This window comes from Anarhichas minor, unplaced genomic scaffold, assembly GCF_050575085.1.
Source record: "Anarhichas minor isolate MPS153535 unplaced genomic scaffold, ASM5057508v1 ptg000042l, whole genome shotgun sequence".
Lineage (NCBI taxonomy): Eukaryota > Metazoa > Chordata > Actinopteri > Perciformes > Anarhichadidae > Anarhichas > Anarhichas minor.
The window spans coordinates 221587-247938 of NW_027466488.1; the positions used below are offsets into that span (position 1 = coordinate 221587).

At 39.3% G+C, this 26352-nt stretch overlaps 2 protein-coding genes across 2 annotated transcripts in view; one reads left to right on the top strand and one right to left on the bottom strand.

Moving 5' to 3' along the window:
- Nucleotides 1-871: 871 nt before the first annotated feature.
- kif18a (kinesin family member 18A) lies at nt 872-25365 on the bottom strand. Its single transcript, XM_076110173.1, has 18 exons — nt 24904-25365; nt 23231-23576; nt 21502-21659; nt 20706-20810; nt 20306-20416; nt 19814-20011; nt 16838-17014; nt 16638-16712; nt 16415-16512; nt 13270-13432; nt 12527-12691; nt 11452-11573; nt 11099-11355; nt 9376-9432; nt 5116-5497; nt 2169-2261; nt 1808-1905; nt 872-1593 (listed from the first exon to the last, which is right to left on the bottom strand). Exons 2-18 carry the CDS (start codon nt 23544-23546, stop codon nt 1463-1465), a joined length of 2706 nt encoding a protein of 901 aa, XP_075966288.1. The 5' UTR covers nt 23547-23576; nt 24904-25365; the 3' UTR covers nt 872-1462.
- mettl15 (methyltransferase 15, mitochondrial 12S rRNA N4-cytidine) overlaps nt 25129-26352 on the top strand; it is a 42941-nt gene continuing 41717 nt past the window's right edge. The window contains exon 1 of the mRNA XM_076110174.1: nt 25129-25168. The gene's annotated coding sequence lies outside the window, so the exon portion shown is untranslated. The remainder of the gene's footprint in view (nt 25169-26352) is intronic.

Here is a 26352-nt window from a genome sequence, read left to right on the forward strand (position 1 = left end):
AAAGTGACAAGTCTAGTTCTCTCCAGACTGAGCAATGAGGTTCCACCCTCATCATAGATCCAGCAGGCATTTTTTGACATTCGTTTTAGTACAGGATTCTAATAAAAGCTTGTTCCTGGCAATTCTTCACATTTGATCAGGCTAAAAATGCAACACAGGAAAGCCTAAATATATCTTTGAAATACAATTCAAAAGACGTATTTAGCAGTGGTTCCCAACCTGTTTTTTCCCAAAGCCTTTTCAGATGAGCTCAAGTAGCTACACTTATTTAAACGGGACGTTATTTAACACTGAATATTATATAGCCTGAAAGAAATACATTACATTATTGTTTTTTTTCTTACAACTGAATTGGCAGAAGCTGGACATTACAATAGGCTGTTTTCCTTTGTTCATAGCCGCTGCAACTGTTTTACTGCTACTTAGTTAGCCAACTCATTTCGGCTACATATTTCACCATCTGACCATGTTGTTCCAGCGACTGTAGACTTTCGTTTTGTATATTTCAAAATTGTGGATCTGAACTGAAGTTTTGGACATCGGTGTTTGAGTCTGTTTAAAGGTGAAGTACACTCTTCATCCTGAGGCATTGGTGGAAACAAATAGCATCTCAATCACTACACTTGAGGTTTACCTTTTTTCCTAAAGGCATATGAAACGGTTGCTTTTTCAATAGGAAGACAATAAGAAAGTTATCTTTGAGAGTTATGCTGCGAGTCACTCCCAGGTTAGTTACATTTTTCTTGCTGTTGTATTTTCTGAGCCGGGCCTACGTCACTTATTTATCGTCGGAACATCTTGTAACTCAAACTTCATTGAAAACCCCAGTCAGGCTCAACATCAATAGCACAAAAAAAGCAGATATTACATTTTGGAAAGGGATTTACTTATTGAAAAACAGCCACAGATTCTGTTACAAGGACTTTTATTATGAAATATCTATTACCCTATGTTACTAACTGTACAGGATTAAAAAAGGGATACAAAAGACAAACAGCTCAGTGTAGAGCAGTTTCAGTTTGTTTGCAGCCATACGTCCATTTGAGGTAATGTATAACCCATCACTTTTGAGAGAATAGTGGAAAATACATAACATGTGTAAACCACAAAACAGCCACAGTACATGTTTTTATTCTTGCTGTTAGTGTGAACACGAGTGTTTCAATATGTTCAAATCTAAAGGAAGGTTTAGAAATGATTACAAAAAAGGATCCTTCAACTATAATCTATACAGATGTCCTAAACAATGTTTATGTACAAGTCAAGTAAAATGTCACTGCAGTGCGAGGCCAGATCGAAGACAAAAACTAAATAGTGCAACTTATATTACATTTCGGTTGGAGAAACCTACACAATGGAAACACTTTGTTTTAGGTTTTGAGAAAATGTTTTGGAAAGATGAATGCGGTTGGAGAAGGGTGTTCATAAAAGCAAACCGGTGCGATTCAAACACCATGTTGCTTTACATCCGTTTGGCCACTCGTTTTAACTGTTGGGACGTTTTATAAAAAAAGGACTTTGATTTCTGAGGGTCGAGAAGATTCCCTTCAGAAATGCTCCTCACAACTCTCCGAGGCTTGTTCTCCTCTGAACCTGGAGCACAGACACCAAAGTAAACCAGCATTAGTAGCAAGAATGAACACATCTACATAAAGAGACTAAATAGTTCTGGTTACAACTCACCACAGTGAAAAAAAACAAATCGCATTCGGGTTTGTTCGAATGAAAATCTCATCGGAAAATGATCTTATGTTGCAAAATATCCGGTCAGTTTCTTTTAGCTGCGTTTGTCTGTGTTGTCACTTACCAGCAAAACGACACACTCTGAGCGGCCTGGGGGCCACCGAGGGGTCCTTCTTTATGCGCTTTGGTGCAGAGACACCCTGTGTTAACTCTTCTTGGATGCTGGTACAGTGAATGAAATAGAGTCATCAATCACAACATTAATAACTGGATTCCTTCATAATCATAATAATAATAATAATCATAATAATAATAATAATACTCAGAACTGGCTATGCATTTTGTTATTTTGGTGACAGTTCTGACCAGCTTTGGTCCGGCTGCAAGCAATTATACATATGTTGAAGCAGAGTGTTTAATCCGCTGCTGGTATAAAATAAGCTGATTTACATGAACATAAGAGGGAAAAGGCAGAGGCACATTACCAGGTAACTTTACGCTTCCCTTGCGCAGCAGACGTCATGGCCATGTAGGTCCGGTGGGCTCGTCTCCAGTCTTGTAAAGACGAGATCGGTTGTCTACAGAGCAGAAGGTCACGTTACCATCACATCTCCACGGTTTGGACTTCACATAAGGAACATTTCCCTTTATATTCAAAATCATAATAGCTTATAACTTTTAAATTGGCTTGTATTGTATTGCAAAAGCGATGTGTATACAAATCTTAACTCTTGATATTTGATGCTTTGTTGCAATGCACTTGCGTTCAGGGATTGGGATATGCAAATGTTGTGGTCTGTCAAATACATTTGTGGCATTTTATTTCCTCATGGCACCTGCAGTTACAAAATGTGTAGATGAATGTTGGGTGTTCCTGTTTTAGAAGATATATTTGACATCTTTTAACCCCATGTAATCTCACAATCCCCTAGCAGGTCCATACATGCTGATGTAAGGTTTAAAGGTACGCCATCAATCATTGAATACGCAAAATTCAACCAAACTGCTGAAACTCCGAGAGCCGATAACACTGCTCTCTGCATCCGCCTATAGTTCACGTTAGGCATCTTTGTGCAACGCCCCCGGAGCTGGAGTTTACACTGGCTGAATTTGAGCTAACTGCTAACTGGGGCGGGGGGGCTCTAGTCCCTGCGAAGTAGCATCACAGAGGCGGGGAGGACGAGGCGTTTTTCCATTTCTGCCACTTTGGATTCAATCTTTAAATAAACTATCAAAACGCAGACGAACCATGGATGTATAGAGAGCTGCAGCAATGAGTCCTAAAGCCCGGAAATGAGTTTGCATGTTTGCACTTCCGGTTCCCCCGTCTAAAATATAACGGAGTTTTTGGCTAAACACCTGAAACAAGGTCTGTGGTTAACACAAGCTTAAGAGATTTAAACGTTTTTTTCTACAACATAAAATACACCAAGTATCAGATTTAGAGAATAAATGTAAAACTTTCTCTCCCTCTTGTGTCCCTGTCCACTAAACCTGGCATGAACCCAGCCCAGAGAACTGCCACTCACCCACCTCGCAGTTGCAGAAATCCCTTATGTACCGCTGCCAGAGTAGAACTAATGCACAAAGTTTGCTAAATTTGCCTTCATCGTTCACGCAGTTAGCACTGTACCGACAAATATTTACAAAAAGTGAAAGCTTTTTCTTGCTAACCAAATGGAATAGTTGTCCTTTGAGATTTGCCCTGTCTGTTGCAGGACAACTTAGTAGCCAAGTGCTAAGTGCTCTCATGAAGTCTGGATTAGCCCCCGATCTTTAGCACGAGTGGAAAAACAACTCCACAAATGTTGCCAAGCAACTGCTATTTCCTTGATTGAGGTGATGCGTTTTGATTTTTAGGCTCGTTAGTAACACATAAACTAATACACGGTCAATGTGTTAATGTGGGGGCTCATCTGCTTGGCGCATTATTCACCGACACAAACCCCGTCTGATGCTGTGGCTCAAAATGTTTCCTCTTCTGTTCGCCCCTTCTTAGCTGACTTAAGCCTCTGGGCCCAATGTTCCAGTCTGGAAACTTGCTGCTGGTGAGAATTCGTATACTGTTTGCCCTCCAGTCTTTGTCTTGTTTTGAATAAGGTTTGGGGGATTTATCACTTCTGAATGGTTTAGTTGCCATCCGCACCGAGCGTCTTTTACACAGAATCCTTCAGTTGCTATGAAACTTTCAGTGGGCAGCTAGAGAGACATGTTTGAGATTGTTTTTAAATATTTTATGGAACTGTTAATTCCCTCTGAACCCATTTTTAAGAATGTTTTTATAAAGATTTTGTTCTTAATGCAATTTTCGGTTTATTGCAACTAGGCTTGCCTAAAAATTTGATAATTTATGCTTTCGGGGAATAATGATTAATTCATAATGTGTGGTACAAGAACTGTCCGGGTTTAAAAAGGCATGAACACTCAGTTTTTTAAGTTAAGACACTTTAACAAGATAAGCATGGGTGACATATGGAGTGTTTTTTTCATCCGTACCAATTTCTTTAGAAACACCAAGAAAAAGATGTCCCTGACGTTTTAAACTCAACAAGAGAGAGTAAATGACATTCATCATTTGTGTTTGATATTCTTGTTAAAAGCTTCAAAACAGATCATTTAAAGATTTTCCCACATTTAAAGACGCAATCTGGAGAATTTTCAAATAAATAAATGCCTGTTTAAGTCACTATCTATCCCCAAATAATCTAAAACGATGGTAATTGAGCCTATAGCCAACTGATGAAAGTATTGGGATACTTGCAGTTTTACAAACTGGGTGTCTGTAGTGACATACCCGGAAACAATATTGTGTAATAGTTTTTTTGCCATTACATACACATAAAAAAATGGAACTATGCACACGATTCTTGATAAAAGCATGTTCAGATAAATTGTTTGGTGAACAGGAGGCAAGAAAATGTGACAAATGGTTCAGATACATCATGGCAGCTGCTGCACATTTCCTTCTGAACTTGACTTATAAAAATAAATGTCAACAATTTGATTGTGATGTTCGGTTTTGGTTTCTGCCGTTACAGCAGTATTTTTTTGTTGTTTCCTACATTTTTCTTCCAAATGTTCCCGTTTAGAGAAGTGAGCACTATTGTAGCAGAACATTTTGGAGGGACCACAGGAGTGCAGTAGGCGGTGTGTGGGTGTATTGATGCATTCGTTTACGACTACTTTAATGTGTTTATCGGCCGCACCATATGGACTGCCAACAGAACCAACATACTGCATGTTTAGAGTCAAGAGGACTCTCGTCCACATTACAAGCCAGCCTGAAAATTGATTTGTTATGTTATCTAATTGACTTTCAGAAGACAGAAAATATCTTCTAAAATCATGTGAAGTGTGTCTAAATGACCATATACACTGTTAAACATCCTCAACATCCTCAAGTCAAAAGAAAAGTGTTGGATATTTTCTCACCTTTTAGTAGGAATCCGGTTTCCGTCATCGGCCTCGGGAGGATGGAGCAGTTGGCTAGGACCAGAGACGTCTGTTGACGTTGATGCTGGACAGGGGCTGCCACTGCTAATTGTAATCGTGGCATTACTTGCAGTTTGTTCATCATTGTCCAGAACTTCAAATGTCATGTTGGGATCCATGGCGCTGGAGGAGCTCTGTGGCACGGCCCAAACAGTCTTTAGTGAAGGCTCTGGTGTGCACTGGAGTGGGAACATGCCCTCCTCAAACACTTGGGCCTTGGCACCGGTCCGGGGGCTTTGCTGTGGCAGTGACGCAGACAAATTTCTCCGAATTGGCATTCTGGGACGGGGTTCCAGTTTCATATCCGTCTGTTTTCCTTCACCTATACACAAAACAGAATTAAACAAAGCAGCAATAACATTTATTCAACCTAACTGACAACGCACCTAAATCCATGCAACCCAATTAACAACCTATGAAAGATGAACATAGTCATAAAGGGAGTGTAAAGAAAGCTGCTTAGCACTTTGACACAACCTTTTACCATTAGTGATGTGGTCCAACAGAACCACAACTTCTTCTGCCAAAGCCAGAACAGTTTTGGATATTCTACATTAGAGACTAATGTATTTATGTTTCTTTCTGTACTCTTCCCGCTGGTTTAGAGCAGAAGGGGTCATGTCACATACGTTCATGCACCAATCAGGGTTCAGCAATATTTGAATCAAAACCCAATGGAAGTTGTGGGGTCTTTGCATAAGTCCGGCACTTCAATCAAACCGGATCAAAACTTTAACTTTGTTAGTCAAGAATGTTTAATTTTATAGAAAAATACTTAAGATGTGAGAATATACAGGGGCTTTAACAAGGAACTGTTTCATAACAGAATTATAAGGTTCCTTATCAGCAACGTTACCATGTGACTTCGTGACTAAAATGCCTGCTCAGGGAACGATCAGCTCTGCAACTGACATCGCTTCAAGACGTCTTTGCAGATGCCAGCATCTGAAACAAGCCATCTTTGAAGTACATCAATGCATTGTTACAGCTAAGGGCTTTGAAAGTGAAAGCAAATCAAACCCCTTTAAAAAGTAAGCATGGCAACACTAAACACACCCCTCCCAAAACGATGCCGTCCCCCATACTAAATCAGTCATAAGCACTGAAGTGCCAGCCTTAGGTTAAACAGTGCAAATTAAAAAAATGTCCCAACAGAGAAATGCGATGGATTATTCCTTTAAGTTGCATCAGAATGTGATCAGGAGACATTATGCATGGCACAAGGCATTTAAACATTATAGTGCCCTCCTTGCACATATACACTTTACAATGTCAGAATGGAGCCGTGACATGCATCATTACAATCAAAATATATGTTTAGCTCCTATGATAATGAACCCTGTGGTTTATTCAGCATTATTAATCTTAAACACTAAAACAGGATTACCAAAGTATATACACCAATGTGTATTAAAATACTGATTGATATGAGAAATTGTATCCAGTAACTTTTTGCCACATTGTCTTGCTTCATTTAAAAACAGCAACAAAAGCTTGCACAAGTTGCGGCGCAGAATGAGGTTAAATCTCGGTGCCTGCATCACATTATGCTCATGGCATTTCCTGCTGGCGTGGAGTGGGGGTTAGGGAGGGGGCTAAAAAGGAAAAATGCCAGCACATAAAGGAAGTAAGAGCACTAAACGAAAAGGTGAATGACTGACTTAGACATTACCCCAAATATCAAAATGCAATATTTAGCAAATGTGAGTCAGACCTCAGACAGCACACCGAGTGAGGAGACGATGACAAATAGCCCTTTTCTGTGGCAGAGTTGTCCCTAGCAGTAAATGGCAGCAGAGTTCCTTCAATCACATATTTTTGGCTTGTAGGGGATTAATACATGCATGAGTTGCTATTTTTGGTCGAGGCTGCGCTGAATTAGGGTCGCCTGGTTGCTGCTGCCTGTTTTTTATAGTGCGCCTTTTCTGGTTGGTGGAGCAGGGGAGCTTACGTCTCTTGACGTTTTTTCCTGCCCTGCTGTGGATCTGCATTTTCATGAATGAAGCTCAAGAGGGATTGGGAGGGTTAGATGCTAGACAGACAGAGAAAAACATTTCAGGGTAGGAGGGAAAGAGAGGTAGAATGGAGGAAAAAGCCAGACTAACGGACGTTTGAAGCAAAAGGGACAGCAAAAAAAATCTAAGGAGGAAAGAATAGATACGAGAAGTGAGAGGTTGAGGATTCAATTGAAATATAAAAAGAACAGCATAAAGGAGGCAGTGGGAGGTAGCTGAATGAAAAATCATGAAGCTATTAATAAATGCATGTGTGGACACGTTTTAAAACAACACTGAATTGTGTTCCTTCCAAGTGATTACTTCTGTGGGATTTGCTATTGTTAAGCAGTGCTCAAAGAGTTAATGCTCTTTCAAAACCTCAACCCTCTCTAAAACCAAGGAAATTTGATTGGCTTCGCAAACTGCAGGGTGGAGCCATTTCTCATAACATGCTGCAGTGACTACCATTAAGAGCTGAGGAAGCAGTAAGGGACTGCCAAACAGCATCAGGATAAGATCAGAGCAGTTTGTCTGGATGCTATGTAAAAGCGTTATTCATCAAAACATCCGTGTTGTTTCAGATGCATACCATTTTGTCAATGATTGACCACATAGAACAGCTGATAATGCTGCACAACACATATGAAGCTATTGTATATATGTGTGTGTATATACTACATGCATGTGCGAGTGGTAGCTCTGACATTAAGATGGACATGGTGCTTTTCAAAAATGCAAGTGTGAGCCAGAGAATAGAAGAACAGAGTTATGATTGAAACGGTAGAAATATGATCTGAATTATGGGAACATAGTGATGCAAAGACACTTTTTAAAGGCTAAATAAATGACACTTATCGTACTTTATGGTAATTCATTATGATAAAGCCTACACAAGGCATGGCTTGCATGTATGTTGTGTTAATATAGGACGAATGTCTGGACAAGTCATTATTTGTTAAAGGTGCTGCTGTATGTATGATGTAGACATTATTGACACAATGTCAACAGACATCTTTTCGTGTCTGGTATATTGAGCGAAATTACTGTTCAGCTGTGTCAATTATTGCAGAAGGTACATTTTATTAGTTACTTTAGGTATCTTAAAGGTTGCAGATTATATCATTTTTATGCCCTTGGGTAATAATAGGTATTATTTAAGCATCATTATATTAGTGGAAGGTAAAAAACTATTAATTAGTGTTTCTCAAATACCAAATCCCCCCAATGTTTTATTTTGGGTGTGTCAAATGCTGAATAAAGTTAAAGTTCAGTGATACAAGTTTTTTTGCTAAAATGTTAAAGCTTACCATCGTGATACCATTCGTGTGTGGAGGTGTTGACACGCGTGGAAAGACGGCGATAAATGTTTTGGCAAAGAAAAGTTAAAATATGAGAAAATTACAATGAATGACCAAATGGGGAGAAAAAAAACCAACTCTAAAGCAACTGGCTTGACATAGAGAGAAGGGTCCGACAGACAGGCAAAACAGATTTTTTTTATAATAACTTGCAAAGAGATTTAATAGCAGTGGTGACAAACTCCCTCGTGCTTTCATGTTTCATTTCCATTCACGGAACTCTGGTCATCTGGCAAGAGTATTTTCTTCAAAAGTTAAATTTCCCACAATAGGTTTCAGTGAAATGTAGACCACCTGCAGTAAATATCATTACAGCCAATTTGAACTGCAATATTTCACAAAGGTTTTCGTGTTACATTTCCCCAAAGGGTCCATGTGTACAGTTTTCCCTCTATAAAACTGGTTGTGAGTATTCACATCGTTTCATTATTCATGTTTTGGCCAAGACAGAATGTCTGCAGCACAGCTATAAATCGAATTATATTACATGTCTGACTTTTATTGTTTATTTTACTACTCCCAACAAGTACTTTTACTTAAACTGCTAAAAACATGTTCAGCAAATAAAAAGCAACACGGCAAGTGGAAATTTAGGCTAACCCAAAACAATTGAGCATTTATATGGCACATTAAAAACACAACTTTATGGCGTGTGTGTTCTGCTTTAATAAAATGCAGCAGCATCTCTTAAAGTGTGTTTGGGCAAGTGTGATGGATTGAGTGAAAGCTGACAAGGAGAGACGTGAATGATTGAGGGGGAGGGGGGGATTAACAGGCATGCAGGCGTTTTAGATTAATGACTACAGTATGTTAGCATGACGGGGGAGAGAGGAGAGCAGATTTACCTTTGGGTGATGGAGCAGCATTGCACAGTGATGTTCTTTTCGTACGGCCCTCTGCACCTGAGAATTCAGAAATCATAAAGAGGTTCAAGGAGAAGCAACATCAACGCAGCATTACAATTACAACTTCTGCAAGCCCCAAGTGGTTTTCTTTAATTAAAAATGTTACATTGTTACTAAATGTCTGAAAAGTGCTTGCTTATTTTTATTTCTTGGAGTTTCAAAGTCAGTCAAAGGAATTCACTGAAAGTGTTATTAAATGTGTTGCTTTCTGGCAACAATATGAAACACTACCAAGGTGAAACACTATGATTACACACATTTCATTGCGTCTACTGTCTATTTCTTTTCTAGAAAGAGTCAATCTGGCTATTGCACAATGTTCAAGAAAATCAAATCTCACACAAAATCCCACGCATGATGCACAGTGCATTGTGGCCCAGACGTGAAGCCAGAAGAAACAGCTGTCATTTATAATGAATTGCCCAAAGCTCAAGTGAACCTGGAGTGTTTTGGGTCTCAAACAAACATGTTTTAATCATTCAAGCTGTATTCCGTGATCCACAGGAGGCTGACACCAATATCTTTATTCAGGACTTGTCATTCTTTGTCCGACTGACAATAAGTTTAGTTGGAATTCCACAAAAACAGTTTCATAGAAGTACTGAATGTAATACAGTTTGAATCGAGCCAGCAGTGGAACTGAGGTGACAGGTGCAGAGTTTAATGTCTCTCAAATGATAAGACTTTATCATAGGAATTGATTGTTGTTACCCAGCTTTGGTTCATCGTCCAAATTTTCATTTTAACTATGTGCAAACAAGTTTTCGCTACAATTGTGTAATTATTGTTTTAAAGAAAAGCAGCATCACAACCTAACTGGGAGCAGCATATTCAAAATAGTCTCGGCCATCTGAACGTTATACGATCCTGAATATAACTTAACCCTTTCAGATGGCAATGGCATCCGTTTGGTGGAGCTTTGATGATAGCATTGCAGTTTGCTCTCAGCTAACGGACATTTGACTTTTTCTGTCATTTTCCATTTGTTATCCATGACTGTAAAATTGGCCAACTGTTTTCCAGTCCGCGTGGGAACCCCGATCAAGCCCAAATATAACTTCACGTAAACATATTTACATAAAAAAAGTATCTGCTGAGATTCTGCATGTCAGAGGGATGAATGGCCTATTTGATATATTATCAATTCATTTACGTTGGAGCTGTGGTGCATTATCTCAATTTCTGTTAACATAACATTCAATGGAGATTTTCCAAGTCGTTGCCTTTATCAAAAGCAATCACCAATTACTGCAACATCTAATGTTTTGGTTTTTCCAGCATTTTGCGGTCATGTGGTCAGGTCTTTGTGTATTTATAAAGCAAAAATGGCATCTTCCCATTCAGGCTGTATGGCAGTACATTTTAAGACTAAAATAATTTATTGCTTTTCTCTTTTTTTAAAGAAATCCTTAGAAATGTAAGACTTTGAGTTTTGAGACTGTGTGACGGGCATTTTTCACCTTCTTATACTTTCTAGACTAACCAACTCATGGATTAATCTAAACTCATAATTGCCATATTAATTGATAATGTAAATACTCATAATTTGCTCTACCATATTTTCCAACCGTCACTAGTTTTGTAATTCTATCCAAATTGAATCCACGTAAAAGTATGCTCAATAAACAACAGAAGAATGAATGATAAGAGTATGACGACTTACTGCAGGGGCTACTCTGGTGGTATAGCAGATGTGAGAAAAACAGGACAGGTGCCAACTCGCTGCGGTCCACCTCATTCGTCTCCTGTGAGCCCTCTCCGATCCCCACCCCTTCCTGGTCGGCCCAGACCACGCCTCTCTCCCTCAACACAAGGTGCTCTAGTTCATGGTTCTCCATCTCGTCTGCGGCGGTGACCTGCCCAGCACCCCGCAACGCAGAGTAGTGCCGACTATAAGCTGGCAACAAGATGTTCACCATTCTGAAATGCAATGGAAAAATATTATTGAGATATTTCTTGAGATGAGGTGCAGTATCTTCAGCTACACTGAATTGGTTGTTAGTATTGTCAACCTACCTCTGCATACGCTTGTTCTCCTGATCCTGCAGTGCAGCTAGCTCGACCATCTGCTTAATATGTTGTTTGAGGTCATTAACCTGCAGCTCCAGTCTGTGGCAATGTAGGCTCTTATCTAAAACCTGAACACCACGGATAAATTAGTTCAGAGAGCATAAATGATGAGGCAATAAGCATTCTAACATAACAGCATATTGAATTAGCACCCTGGTGGGCAGAATTAGAAGAAACGATGGGTGGTTAGAGGTCAAGATACTATAGAGAGAAGATGCAAAGTTCTGTTTTCATCCATGTTTCATCAGAAAAGCTATCTGCTCAGGATAAGGGAGAGGAGGAAAAAAAAAAGGAAAGAACTCTGACGTAAAGAAACTACGAAACAACAGCAGAGAGAACATTTGACCGGTGGGTGCGTCATAGTTCTGGGTCAGTTCCTGGAAGAAAGGATAAAGAAGAAAAAAAATAACATGGGCATGGTTTTAGGTAACTGGCTGCTGTGTGAGGGATGAGTAAAGGGTATTGATTCATTCTCTTCAGTGATCCACGAGTGAGCCGGAGAAATAAAATGAGCACGGTTCTAATTACTAGGAGAACAGATGGGAAGAAAACAAAGACAGTCACGACACCAGTAGAGACACAGCCTACCTTCCAAAATAAACAAACAAAAAACACCAAGCGATGAGTTTTGAAGGATGTAACCCACATTGTGAAGTTTTTCTCTATGTCCAATCATGCTCGTTTGTCTTCATACAAAATATTTCATCCTGTCCGCAAGTTATGTCATTTTAGTAACTAGTTTTACTGACTGTTCGCCTCTACCGATCTATTGTTCAAAGTCTGACATTCATGCACTCCATCACCAATGTCAAGTGCGGTTGGAATTCATATGAACGCGGCTAGAAGCACTTTGGTTACACACGTGTTACAATCAAAGATATAGATCACACTTAACATTCAAGCACTTCTCTTTGTTTAAACAAAACAAGTGTGAAATGGCAATAATATACTTTAGTCACAACAAAACACATATTTGCCAGTCAATCACCAGTAAATGTGAGAGTCAATTAGTTCTACGTACCTCTGAGGTCTGATCATTCGACTTCAGCAGCTTAATCTCATTCTCGACGCGATGAAGCAAGCCGTCGTTGTCCAGGAAACGTGTTTCGGTCTCTTTCAAACGTTTGTGAATGTGTTGCTGCCGAGTGCGTAAGCTGGCAATCTTCCGCTCGTGCTTACAAGTAGCCTATTAAAAGAGACAACAACAAAAGTCATTTAGGTGATACCACGAATCGTCCATTGTTTGAGCGAGCATGAGTATAACACACTATTAAGTATGTGGTCTAAATAACAATAATTATAGCTGCTAACAACAATATGTCACCAAGCTCCAGTCAAGCAATATTAATGAATCTAAAAATATTAAGCATTTGTTGTATATTATTTGAGAAGTTAATGTGAATCAATTACTTGTAACTTACAACTACTGTAACCTTTTTTAAATAATTGTTTTGAAATGCAGACCGATGATTCAGCCACACGCTCCCACAGTTTAGTTTGTATTGGAAGACAGTGAACAATTCTGCAAAGTTTGGTACTAATAATTCAATTTCTATACTTTCAATGGCATTTACAGCTGGGACTAACACCGGGGCTCAAATGGCAAAGAGGAGCCAGGAGCTGGGGAGCAGTGACCCTGTCTTGTAGTGGTGTAAATGAGAGGCTAAGACAACTATAGAGAACAGAGAAGTGAAATGATGACTCAGCAGCTGATTTTCTGCGGGGATGATGGACCCTGTGGATCGCAGCGTAAGCATCAGCTACCTTCTCAGTCTTTTCCTTGGCACAGAAACATTGGACCTGCAGGTTGTCCTCCTCAGTGTACCGCTGGCGCAGCTCATTCTCCTTCAGTTGTCTCTCCAGATCCAGCTGCTCTTTCCTGATTTGGGTCCGGCCCGAGAAGATTCGCTGCAGAGCTTCTGACACCCTAGAGAGAGAGAGAGAGAGAGAGAGAGAGAGAGAGAGAGAGAGAGAGAGAGAAAGAGAAAGGAGAGAGAGAGAGAGACAAGAGTGATGTTCAATTGCAAGAAGCTTCCCCTTAAAAATGGCAGCATTAGAACATTTAAATGTAACAAAAGTGATTTAAAAGTAGTCTAAAATCACTTTGGCACATTCATTTCATTAAAAAAACAAACAAAAAACAGGTCATTCTAGTCTCAGCTTCTTTGCAATTCAAGGAACATGCAATATATGTAAACAGAAATAGCATCTAGTTAATTGATTACAATAGCCTTGATAAACTGTGTCTCAGTTTTAGCTGGTACTGTCAGACTGGCGTTCATTGAACTCTGGTAATTTTTACGGCTGTAGTGTTGCTTTGGACTGTATTTTATTGAAAGTGTGTTTTTTTTGGTCCACTTTGATTCAAATACATGGGACAGAATATTAGAAACACCTCTTAGTATAATGCAATCCAATAAAACATCGCCATCATCCCAGGGATTGAAGCAGGATGTGATTAGAAGCTGGTGTGCCACATGTAAGGAGCAAATTTATATTAATGGCTGTGCCAAAAAGCTCTTACAAACCACTTGTTCCGAGTATTTAACACACTGAAGCCCATGAGATATTCAAACGTTTTATAAACACGTCAAAACCAGTTTAAATACAGTAATACAGCTAATAATGCTAATATCAAAATGTACCAATGTATTTCATCAAATGCTTGCATGGCTAATACAAGTATTCTCCATGATGCTGTTAATCTTTTCATATAATCTCGAGCTTCAACTACGTGCCAGTTCTGTTCGTACTGAGCCAGAAAGATATTCTTAGCTATATGATGTATATATGCATTCTTGGAGCAGAGATGCGGTGATATGACGATTGGATGCATGTGGCTGTCTGGTTGAGTTAAAGCAGTAGGAGAGACAGGAGAGGCATGCAGGTAAATAAGGACTGGAGAGCTGTCGCTGAAATGTGACTGCACTCTTCAATGTAACTCCGGTGACGTCGTGGCCTTGTGCTAGACTGCTGAATTTTTAATAGCGTGAGAAGCGTGCAGCCTCTATTCAGAGCCTCTCTCTGTGCGAGTTGTGAATTCTGATGCCAGTGAATGAAATGTGTGGGAGTGAGACTCATTCAGCTTTTCCATGGTCCCCCACCCCCCCGCCCAAATACCCCAACAGATGCCACTGTGTGCCTTAAAGATGAATCGATGGGATGTGGTTAATCGGATTTATGTAAAAGATACCAATGTGTATATATTATTTGAATTAAAATAAATGTTCTGCACAGCTGTCCCTATCAAATTAAAACTCCACATTTAAAACAAAAGATAGTTAAACTAATGTTGACTGTATAAGCTATATAAAACACTAGTGTTCTTTTATACACAGAGGTACCAACTGTATGTTTGTGGCAGCTATAAAAAGGAAATTAAGTTGCTTCCCCCCCAAAATATTAAAACTGTGCCAGCGTTTTTCAATCTTGATTCTTGGGCTTCAGAGCACAGCCGTTTTTTAATCCAAGAAGTAAAATAGTCCCGGACTAGATTGCTAGATTGAAAACCAGCAGTCCTCAGTCATATATAATGTTTTTAAATGGGTCACCCTGTTTTAATGAAAGACAAATAACATGTTAGCATAGAAATAGCAGCAATTTACAAAACACAACTTAGTTTTAAATTTAAAAAAATAGAATAATGCTTTCTTTACCATGAATTTGTCTTTAAAACTTTATTAATTACGACACTTTTTGTAATTTTTTTGTATCTGGCTGCTCTATGCAGTGTAGGTTAGGGGTGGTTGTGTAAAAAAAAAAGTCAAAAAAGTCTTCCTGTATACAAATATTGGTATGTTGCAGAGCTCAAATTCTTACTCAGGTACTTGTACGATATTGCAGTTTTAATCCCAAAACAATAACACTAATACACATTATAAAAACTGAAATGAAACAGTATTAGTATTAGTTCCCTTTGAAAGAGATTGGTAAAGAGGGACATTAGATTGTTATGAGGATGCACTGTTTTCCAGGAGGTTCAAGTGGCCATTTCGTGGCATAGCATTTCATAGAAGTAAGACAAACAAGCTGTTTAGCAGAAGTCGCATTGGATCACCAATGCACTCTGGGTAGGTAGCTGTCAAAAACACCACTAATACATTGTGTTGAGAGTTTGTGCGCAAGGCAGCACAAACAAATAAATAAACAGCAGTTGGCATTTTCAACTAATGACGTCCACACAGACACTGTGAGTTACCGATCAAAGGGAGTAGAGTTGCTTTGGGTAAGAAAAAGTTGCTTTGCTTCTATTTTAGCAACATTTTGCTGGTGCACCTCACCTTCAAAGTGCTGCTCCTGGTTGAAAACTACATTTGAACTTTGGGATTTTGTTTATAAAAGTAAAGGGTGAAAGCAGGCTATCCAAACACAACCAAATAATTTACAGCGATAAGAGTGTTTTAGTTTCTCCCTATAATTATCAATTTATCATACAGAACATTATAGGTCACCATGAATATTTTTAGGTGCAGCCTCGGAGCAGAGAGCATCTCGCACCTCCAAGGCTGAAGTCACTACACTCGGCTAGAAGGAGTTGTTTTTGGGAGTGACAAAAGTCAGAGATTGGAGAAGAGCCACTGCTCCTTTGCAAACTAATATGCTCGCTATAGGGACTTGCTGAGGTAATACAATAGAAGGCTCAATGATGATAAAATGTATGTTTGGAATATTGATTGTATCATAAATGAAAATAAAGAAATAAAGAAACATTAAAAAATACAAGTCAATTGGAACAGCATATTTGATTGTACGGCCTCGACCATCGTGGCTAATTTCATCTTCCACTGCCTGTAATCAGTGTGTGTATTCCAATCACAAGGTCTACAACAACAGAGTTTACTACACATAGAGCAACAACCTCCGAGATGTCTCGGGTTACAATCTCAATGACAATTATTTACGTGCCTACCTTTTGAACTCTGCCTGTTTCTGAGATGAGATCGTGTCAGAAGCCCCGTGCACCGTGTTCTTCTCATATTCTGTCAGTTTTTTCTTCAATTGTAGAATCTTTAGAGAACAGAACATTGAAATAGTCAGAATTGAACCACCGACTGTTCAAATGAGAAAAATATTTTCTGTTTTTTTTCTTCTTCTGAAGAATGAAGCAGGGTAGTGTTGTTGTCTCATGGTACCTCTTGCCGTTGCTTCTCACATATCACTGCATACTGGCCAATGTGGCTGTCCAGGCTTACTACGTTACTTTTCAGCTGAAAGTTAAGGGAAGAGAGAAAAACGTAATGAGTAAAGAGGAATTCATACATCTATAGCTCAAGCATCACATTATTTATAACAATTGACAATTTAAAAACAATATAATAACTTTAATACTAACCGAGGACTTAATCTCCTTGGCCCTGTTGGCATACTTCAGTGTATTGTGGATGTCATCGTATGACTGGGAAGAGGGGCTAACATTGGCAATCATAACCGTCCTGCAGTTGCCCCCCAAGGAGTCTTTAAGCAGCCGCGTCAGCTTGCTGTCCCTGTACGGTATATGAGTTTTCTTACTCTAAAACAAAGAAGAAAAAGACAACATTAGCCCAAATAAATAAGACCATTTTTGATGACAAAGGTGTACACAAACAAGCAGCTCAGAAAATCAAAAACAACAACACTCCTGTGGTTCTATCGAGTTTACTTATTCAACAAATGAAAGTTTGAAATGAACAATAACAGGATTGGTGATTTCAATTCAGTTCAGTCAACCATGACACACAAATGTGGGGTGCGCCTCAATATGCATTCTCCATCTGGACAAGCTCAACAAGAGACGCTTAGTCATATTACACTATTTGGTGGGGACCAATCAACCAAACGGGTAGCAACATTCACTATGGAGCGTTCATTTTAGGGTTAAAACAAGGATCAGCCATCCACAGCACTGGCCTGGAGTCTTTCTGCAGCTGGTCTGTGAACACAGCTCAGTCTTTAATAATGGCATTAGATAGACTACAGCTGCTTAGGTGAGTCACAATCTCGTGGGTACTGGGATTGCAGAAAGTCACATTAAAGTTAAGTAACAAAGGAGTGTAAAATAATCTCTTTTGGGGTTAGCAGCTGCGCCTGCACTTCTCCCTGGAAAAACACGAAGCCTACATCTGGATTCAAAGACCTTAGTTATAGTTCATGTCAGGTCCAGGGAGTTTCAGGATAGCTGTGCCAATTTGAAAAAACAAAAACAAAATCACCTTTTTAATAAGAACACGAGTGCAGGCATCCAAACTCATTCTAAAAGTGAACTCAATTGTTTAACTCCATTAGTTTGGTCAATCATATTGAATCGGTCACAGGTTCAATGTAAAATTGCAGGTGAATGGAGGGAGCGGCACTAGTGTGGATGGAGGGTGTAAAACAACCGTGAAAAACAAGTGCTGGCTTCAAAAGGAACCCAGTGACAAGGGGCTATGCCTGCTGATGCATACAATGTGGTGCTTTGTTCCGTCACCTTCTACTCTCCAGATCACTCACATTGTTTTTCATCATAACAGACCACAGAATACAAAATTCAAGTCCCAATGTCTTTCTGTTATCAAACAACTGCAAGAGCAAATGGTAATTTGAACACAATCTGTAAATGCTACTAGTTAACCACAGATAATCTGTCTCATGTAGGATATTGTGACAGTCTGAGCAAAAATGACAGAAAGTTGTTTTTATTAAAGTTACCAAACTGTGGCTTTAACAATACTTCAAGGATGCCGATATCCCCTTCGGACAACATTTTTAGAAAGCCCCTTTTTTGTTGGTGGCAAACACTGGCCTTGTGTGGACGGATGGCCAAGATGGAGAGAAAGGATGCAGCGTCAAATGTGTCTGCATTGCTTTGGACATCGCCTTAAGGCAAACAACTTACAACAAAAACCTCTGTGCAGCATAGCATGAGGATGACATACTGAACAGCCCAAACAGAAGTAGCGGACATTCTTCTTCACTCAAACGAATGGCATGTCAGCCCAGACACAAGTGGGGACATTCTTTCCTGTAAACAATGGCCACAACATGAATTCCTTGTCTGCCAACAGTAAACACTGCAGCACCAATAATCATGGGGATATGGTGGGGAAGGAGAGGGGATTTGTGGTGGGCATTGTAAGTGGACCAGATCAAACTACGTCCATGACGGCAACACCCAAGAATGGTGAGCAGGGTATAAAACTCACTGGACACAGTTCTAACACAAGAATTAAGTAACCTGTTGAAGAAGGATCACATTTCAACATGGACGCGGTACATTTGCACAGCACTTCCTGAATGCATGTGGCCTGCTTGTGCCTCATCCCTCAAGACTGGTGTGTAAAATGAGAAGACTGCTTGGCAGGTTAATGTATGCAACTGGAATGAAATAATACCCAAATACTCAGTTGACTTGCGACTTCCCAGGCTCTGCGTTTTATATATGGAGGCTTGTGTGCTTAAGTTCATATACCTATAACCATAATAATATAGATAATGCAACATTTCACAGATGGTTTGCTGACCATATAAAAACATAAAAACAGTACTAAATACAAAACATAGTTGAAGCACATTCACTGTAGTTGTGCACCGTGTGTACAAATCTATATGTAACATATTTCTTAATGTGTCGTGACTGTGACATTCTTTGTCAGATTGTCTGTAAACGTGGCATCAACATCTGTAGTTGGTGACAGAGTGAATAGCTAGTAATGCCACAACCAAATTATACAATTTATCAATACAGACTACTCAGAATCTAAAATTCAGCAATAACTAAACTATATATCAGCAAACAGACGGTGTCTTCTGTTTTTCCTCTTTGCAATTTTCTTTTGAAGTCTGGAAAGTAATTCATTTGTTTAATTTTTGTGTGTATTTGATTCCCTTTATTGGTTTAAACTGTAGAATCTCGCTCGACTTTACGTTATTTGTAAAGCACCGTGTAACATTATTTAAAAAGTTTCTAAACAAATCATTATTCTAACTTTTGTTAGGCAGTGATTCACAAAGTAGCATGTCTTTTGTTACCAAGCTAACCAAACACTTTGTTCACTTTCGACAGTCTGACGGATGCTGCTGTGCACAGCTGTCTTCGCTAACCAGGAGGTGTCTTCTGTGCATCCAAAAGTGTTACAAAACCAGGCACACAACACTGTTTGAATGTTAACTCCTTTGTAAACAGATCACTAATCTTAACCTCCAGCTGTCACTGAGACATCTGACAGACGGGTTCCCAGCAAACCGAAAATGTTAAACACGTATATATTTAAAAAGAGACCACATTTTCCACATTGTTTTTTACAACACTCTGTATGTCATCTACAGTATACACAGGGTAATATAAACTCACCTTTGGGTCAGCAAGTGCATTGATAACATTTCCCAGGGCAAGAAGTGAGCGATTGATGTTAGCACCTTCCCGCAGACGTGCACCTTTGGTGTTGGTGGCGCTGGCTCTCTCTGAGCCGGCCAGATCGATCAGGCTCATTTTGGCAACGCAGACATTAGGATTGAGGCTGGCGGTTTTGTCCTGCTGTCTTAAATATATCTGAAGAAAATAATACAAAAATTTGAATTCAAGACCATCAAGAAGCAACCGGTGGTGCAATGTTAGACGTTTGTAGTGAAACAAGATACTTCAAATAATTATCATCTTATAAAATGAAGATATCAGTAACTGCCCACTTTGAAATTGGAGAGTCGGAAAAGTTTGCAGGTCAGCTTTTGTATTTATGTTTCTTCTTTTGCTCGTTATTGTATTTCTATTATCTTATTCTACGTTTTGACATCATGCTACAGCCTAATTGTGCCTTGGGACTTCAATAACACTGGACTGAAATACCTGAAATACAGCATGGGACCGGGAAGAGGTGGCATTCATGTCAGTGGGGTGCTGTGTCCGGTTACGATTGCCAGAATCCAAAGCCTCAAGAATGTGCTCTGCAGATTTGGGCTGTATAGGAAAAACAAAGAAAATACATAGATGTAGTGTGACCCAATAAATCCCCACGGCTACAGAACAGCGAGGATGCCCAACATTAAATAGAACATTACATTTCTTGTCATCTACTCTGAGAAATATGATTTTCTAATTAAAAACATGACATTATGTATTGCAAAAGCACCTGAGGGAAACCTAAATGGGTTTTAATAAATAGACTTTGCAATGACACCAGTATTTACCGTTAATACACACTATGATGCCATGGGGGAGTATGTAGGATACATTTGCTGCTACTGACCTGATGCAGCGAGAGGCCTTGAACAACCACTCCTTTAGAGCCGTCCTCTCTGACGGCAAGAGGGCCGACATTAGCCAACAAGTCTCTGATTTGTTCATTGTAAACCTGTAAACAAACAACAAATATAACTGCAAACAGCTGCAATCTCATCAAAACCACCCTGAGAGGTCAGTCAAGACAGAAATGTATGATTTGGTTCAAGGAATACTTTACCCACAACATTACCATTTGTATATTAATTACTCCCCACATGTTGCCTTGAATTCTTTTAGAATAAATTTGTTTTTCTCGCATGCCTCCAAAGTGAGTGAAGATGAAAAAACTGAGAAAAATCTTGATGAATTAAACAGCAAAACTATATCAAAAAAAGCTGTTGACAAACTCTCACACACGTCGTGCATTATAATCCAAGTTTAACTTATCCAGTTGAATGCTCAGTACTTTCCAAACACATGGATTTACGCTAAAACCGTACTATTTTAAACATTTCTGACTCGCCTGGACTTGCACATGAGATTGTTTATGCAGAAGTGTTTTAAATAGTACGGTACTTCAATTCATCTTCATCTTCGTTCAACGTGGAGGCATGCGAGATAAACAAAGAAAAGTTCTGAAATTCTAAATGAATTCAAGGTAACACGGGGTGAGAAATAGATATACAAACGGTCATTTTGTGGGTGAAGGGAGGCTTTGTACGGGAAAGGAGTCTAAGTCGGAGAATCACTTTGACACAAAATAAGAACAGGTTCTGCACTGACACAGAGAACAAAAAGAGCAAAAACAAACAAATATTCACCTCAAGATATGAGAAAGCAACAGCAAACTCTTTCTCCTCCTTGGCCTCATCCATGCGTTTGAACAGCTCTGTCATGGTGCGGTACATGACCCCAGGCTCATTTTGAGAGCCTAACATAGTATGCGTCTTGCCTGCTCCAGTAGCACCGTAGGCGAACACTGCAAGTGAAAGACAAATTTAAGTAAAACATTTATATAAGAAATAAATGCTTATCGCAACAACTAGAACATCAAACTTACATTGGATGGAGCGTAACCACAAATCGTAATGTGAAAAATGTAAGTGATGTTCTAATCAGCCTACATTTGAAAGTGGGCTTACAGTATGTAATACTGTCAAAACACCAACTAAAAGACATGCTTTGAACTCGTTAGCATTCTGCATCCAGTATAAACTCAGTTGCCGGTTTATTAGGTACACCAATGCACTGTAATACACACATCTTACAATAAATGCGACCTTCATGAGGGTTAGAATACTTAGTTTTTGTTGAAACTGTTTTAGAGAGGAGTTGCTTCGACCGTATGATCATTTTGGAAGCTGCAGTTTGTGGTGCCGTTGAATTGTATTGCTGGACACGGAAAGGTGCTTCTATTAATTCATCCCCCTGATTTACATCAATGAGGTTAGGCTTAATAACAGAAACACCCATCTGTATAAGTTCAACAGCACCACCAACTACAACCTACAAAATGATGGTACATTTGAATCAAGGCCTCAACAGAAGCTGAGCATTATAACATTCATGACGGGAGGATTTACTGCAGGACTGCTGTATTAGACTACATTAGTTGTAGCTAGGTGTAGCTAGGATAAACTGCCAACAGAGTGAATATTGTTCAGCAGGATCAAGCGTTTTCGCTGCTCTAGGCATCTTTCAATGGATCAATGATGACTCTCTAAAGCCATATTTGTTTCGGGTCCTGTTTACAGCGAGTACACTAGCCGTCAAAGTTTCCCATTTGTGCTGATTTAAAACACTGGTACTGCACATTGTTGTGAGCTAGTGACCAGCAAGTGAACCTTGGAGCAGACAAAGGAAATTAAGAGCAGCCAGCAGTTTCAATTAATGATACAGCAGCATGAGTCAGCAAGCCATGTTGAGAAAAAACACGGCTCTTACTTGGTGCTGGAGTGGCTCATAACTGCATTTGAACTTCAGTATTTGGTCATGCAGGGGTTGAAGAGAGGCAGTCAAAAATCTAAAAAGTTTACTGCCACGGCAGATTAGCTCATTTTATTACAGAGCCCCCGATGGGTTATGGAGGGACTTTTCTTTCATGAAGTACTTTTGACTTCCCTCACAATAACTCGCAATGAATTATATGTTCCCTTGCTTTAAGTTTTGCATTACTTTGTAATACGTGAGCTACTGTATTCTTGAACTCCTGTGGTTTATTGGGAACACATCAGTCATATCTGATAGAAGCAGCGCAGGCTCAAAACCTGGTGTGCCTTAACATGCTTTCTTGGGTAATGTTGATGGAAACAGTGAAGTGTAGTCACAATATAGCTACTATAGCCATACCCATAACACCATTTATATAACCACATCCACAGCTTCAATCACAATAGTCAGGCAGAGCAGTGGTTGTATATAGTCAGTGCTCAGCCTCTCGAAAGGAGTATTTAGCAATAAAAAGATAATGTAAAGTGTCACATAATCTCTCCTTTCTGTAGACCAAGATGCTATCTGTTCCTATACATCTTTTACACATGAATTTGTTACCTGTGCAGTTAAATCCATTCATCACACTGTCCAACACTCCTTTAGTGGTGCTGTCAAAGATGTCATCTTGGGTAGAGTTCTCACCGAAGACATGGTCAAAAACAAACTTAAGGTCTTTGTTGGCCTTCTTGCTGACATTTCTGTTTCGTCCCCTTTGTGACCCAAAACATGATGTATCCTCTTCCTTGGGGTCAAATATTAGCATGTGGTTGTCAACAACCTGGACCACATTTCGATAGTTTTCACGCTTCTCCCTCTCGTTAATTGGCCTCACTCGAACAACCACCTTTACGTGGCTGCACACGTCACTTGCCATTTTGGTCCTTCTGCAGTGATTGAAGTCTTTCTGCAAAATAAGAAACAAAAAGGTTAACTATATTTTCCACATTACAAATCAAAATCATCAGTGTCATTTTTACCAATATGCTCAAACAATCATACAAATAGAAACAGTGGAAATGGACAGAAGACAGCACTTCGAGGGTCCGAGGATAGAAGGTGTCATATGCTGTACAGATTGTAAAGCCATTGAATCAAATTAGTGATCATGGGCTATATAAATAACATTTACCAGACTGAATTAATCTAAAAAGTTTCACGAGCTTCCCTAGAATTTTTGTCTCAGCTTATCCTCGATGACATTGCAGATAATAATTGATATGCTTTCAAATCAGAGTGAATTCAAAGTATTATTGTAAAATGTTCTTTTTGTACATGTTGAGCAGAGCATTGTTTCAACATTTTGTGTCAGTAGAGGGTAAGATAACATTAATATAGGCTAGTTAAACCATGGATGTCCTGTATGAGGGCTGGGAGATGCATTTGAATACAGCAGCCCTGCAATAAACTATAATCTCATGAAGGACATTTAGTTTTGTTGAAAATGTTTCAGAGATGTCTTGAGTCAAATTGATGGTAATTTGGAGGCTGTAGTTTTGCTTTATACAGACGTACATTTTTTAATATCAAATAGGATCTAATATTTGGCCAATCTTCCTTGATATAGCTTTAAATAGGTTTGGCATATGATGAAAACATTTTAAGTTCTGTTGTATAAATACACTGGTTTTAGCCAAGCGTACCAAATAACCTGGTAACAGTGTTCACATGTGCAAAAGCAAACTGATGCTACTGGCATTATCTTTATGCACACCGTCCCTACCATCGCACAGATAACTTAATACAAATGATTCTCATGCTCCGTTGCTACACATTGCAATGAAACTAATAGACTAACGTTATCGTAGCTAAGTGGCAGTTATCACCTGGATAAAATCCAAGACGTAACGTTAAATGTACCGGTAATAACAATACATTCATACCCAACAGTTAACCTGATGAATAATATGATTACTAACGTTACTCTCAAGACACAAAAGGTTTCACTGTTGGTTAAGATACTCAGCTACATCTTAGCAAAACTGTTTTGATTCAAGGACACATTAAAATGCGATAGAATTAAAAGCCAACCTGAAAACGTAAACTTGGCAAGGGTTGGCTAACGCCTGTTAGCTATAATGGCTATAGCTGTTAGCTATAATAGCTAGACCAAGATGCTTTTTTTATTATAGCTATTATAGCTAACAGCTCTCGCACAACTTCCAACGGTAAATTAGCGTTGTTTTCTTTATGTATAATTCACCGTGTGCGATTAACTTAGCGTTACTTCTTACCTTTTGTCATTAACGGTTATCTTTAATTTCCTGTAACCCGTTTTTTTTCTGATTCTACACCAGTAGCTCGTATTGGAAAGATAAATTCGCTAGGGTAACTTGGACATAGCTAGATAGCTGGTCACAGCTAGCACGACGAGCGCCAATATTTTCAAAAATAAAGCCCTCTTTCTCTGTCGCAGCTGATTGGATGTGAGTTACAGTGACGTCACCGTGACGCACCGGACATGCTGCTGGAGGAGGAGCTACGCTCTGTTCTACCAAGGTAAGCTACTGATACCCTTCAGAGGCGTATACACGTGTCTCCGTCACAAGTCACCTTAATCAAACATTTCTAACTGAATGTCCTGTTGCGACCTTATCCGTGAATTCGTACGTGTAGGTAATCGCGCGTAGGAACCCAACATGGTGGCATAGCAACAATATCCTATGCATCGCTCTATCGTCAGGCTTAAACAGCCCAGCTACTGACGACATGATAACGTTACAGCCACTGCACACACGTGATAATGAGTAGCACTAGCACATGGTGTACTGAATGTTGCATAACCCTTCTTATCTCATCTCCAAGATCTACGCGAAACAAATCTTTAACGCCCCTGTTAAGGTTAGACTGCGCATGCGTAAATTAACTCCATTCGCTCTGTTAGCTCTTGTGTTTTTAGCAAGTTAGTTAGCTAACGTTGACCTGCTTCACACAAAAACGGCGTTTTTTGTGTGTGATCCAACAACATAGCAACATACACTTGAATCCACGCCTCTGGTACAATGAGACATTGTTAGCAGCTACCAATTAACTGTTACTCAGATTAGTAAAGTTATGCTAATGTCACCTTTTAGCTCCACGCCTAGCTTAATGGCTACAGCAACTAAGTAGACATGACGAGAAGAGGGCCTTGAAAACAATACCTCCTCCTCAAATTGAATAACAATTCCGCTATTATCCTATCACTAGTATTTTTCTACCAGAGGGGTTGTTTAATAGACCTATGTATCATGATACATCGGTTATATTAAGTTGAAACGATGCCACACAAAATAATCACAAAATACTTCACACGTGATAAGTATGTTTCAAACAGTCCATCATTCATTCCCTTATCTGCTCTTCTAGTAAAGGATAGCTTACCTTACCTGAAAGATGTACAATTATTTGTTACATCTTGATGCAGACAACGGTAATATAATAATAATGTGTATGCAAAGTTGATTTTGAATCCTGTAAGGTACCGTGTCGTGCTTTGCTGCCATTGGACATTTGCTTTGTGTTCATCAATGCTTTGTGCAAATTAATTGAATTTCTTCAGCTCCTGCACATATTTCTATTTCATTAGAATCGTGCGTCACTAACTGATCTCTAATTTTCAATGCATCTTGTTGCCAGGAAACACCCGAATACCCTTTTAACCAAGTGGCTCACTGCAGGTAGTGTTCATGTAGAATGGCAAA

Bases quoted from the DNA above. Each gene is read 5' to 3' on its own strand.
- kif18a (XM_076110173.1), bottom strand. From the start codon at position 23,546: ATGGCAAGTGACGTGTGCAGCCACGTAAAGGTGGTTGTTCGAGTGAGG. The intron at 11,356-11,451 runs GTAGGTTGACAA...ATTGCATTTCAG, and splicing joins GAGAACAAGCGTATGCAGAG to AATGGTGAACATCTTGTTGC. The intron at 1,906-2,168 runs GTAATGTGCCTC...TCACTGTACCAG, and splicing joins GGGAAGCGTAAAGTTACCTG to CATCCAAGAAGAGTTAACAC.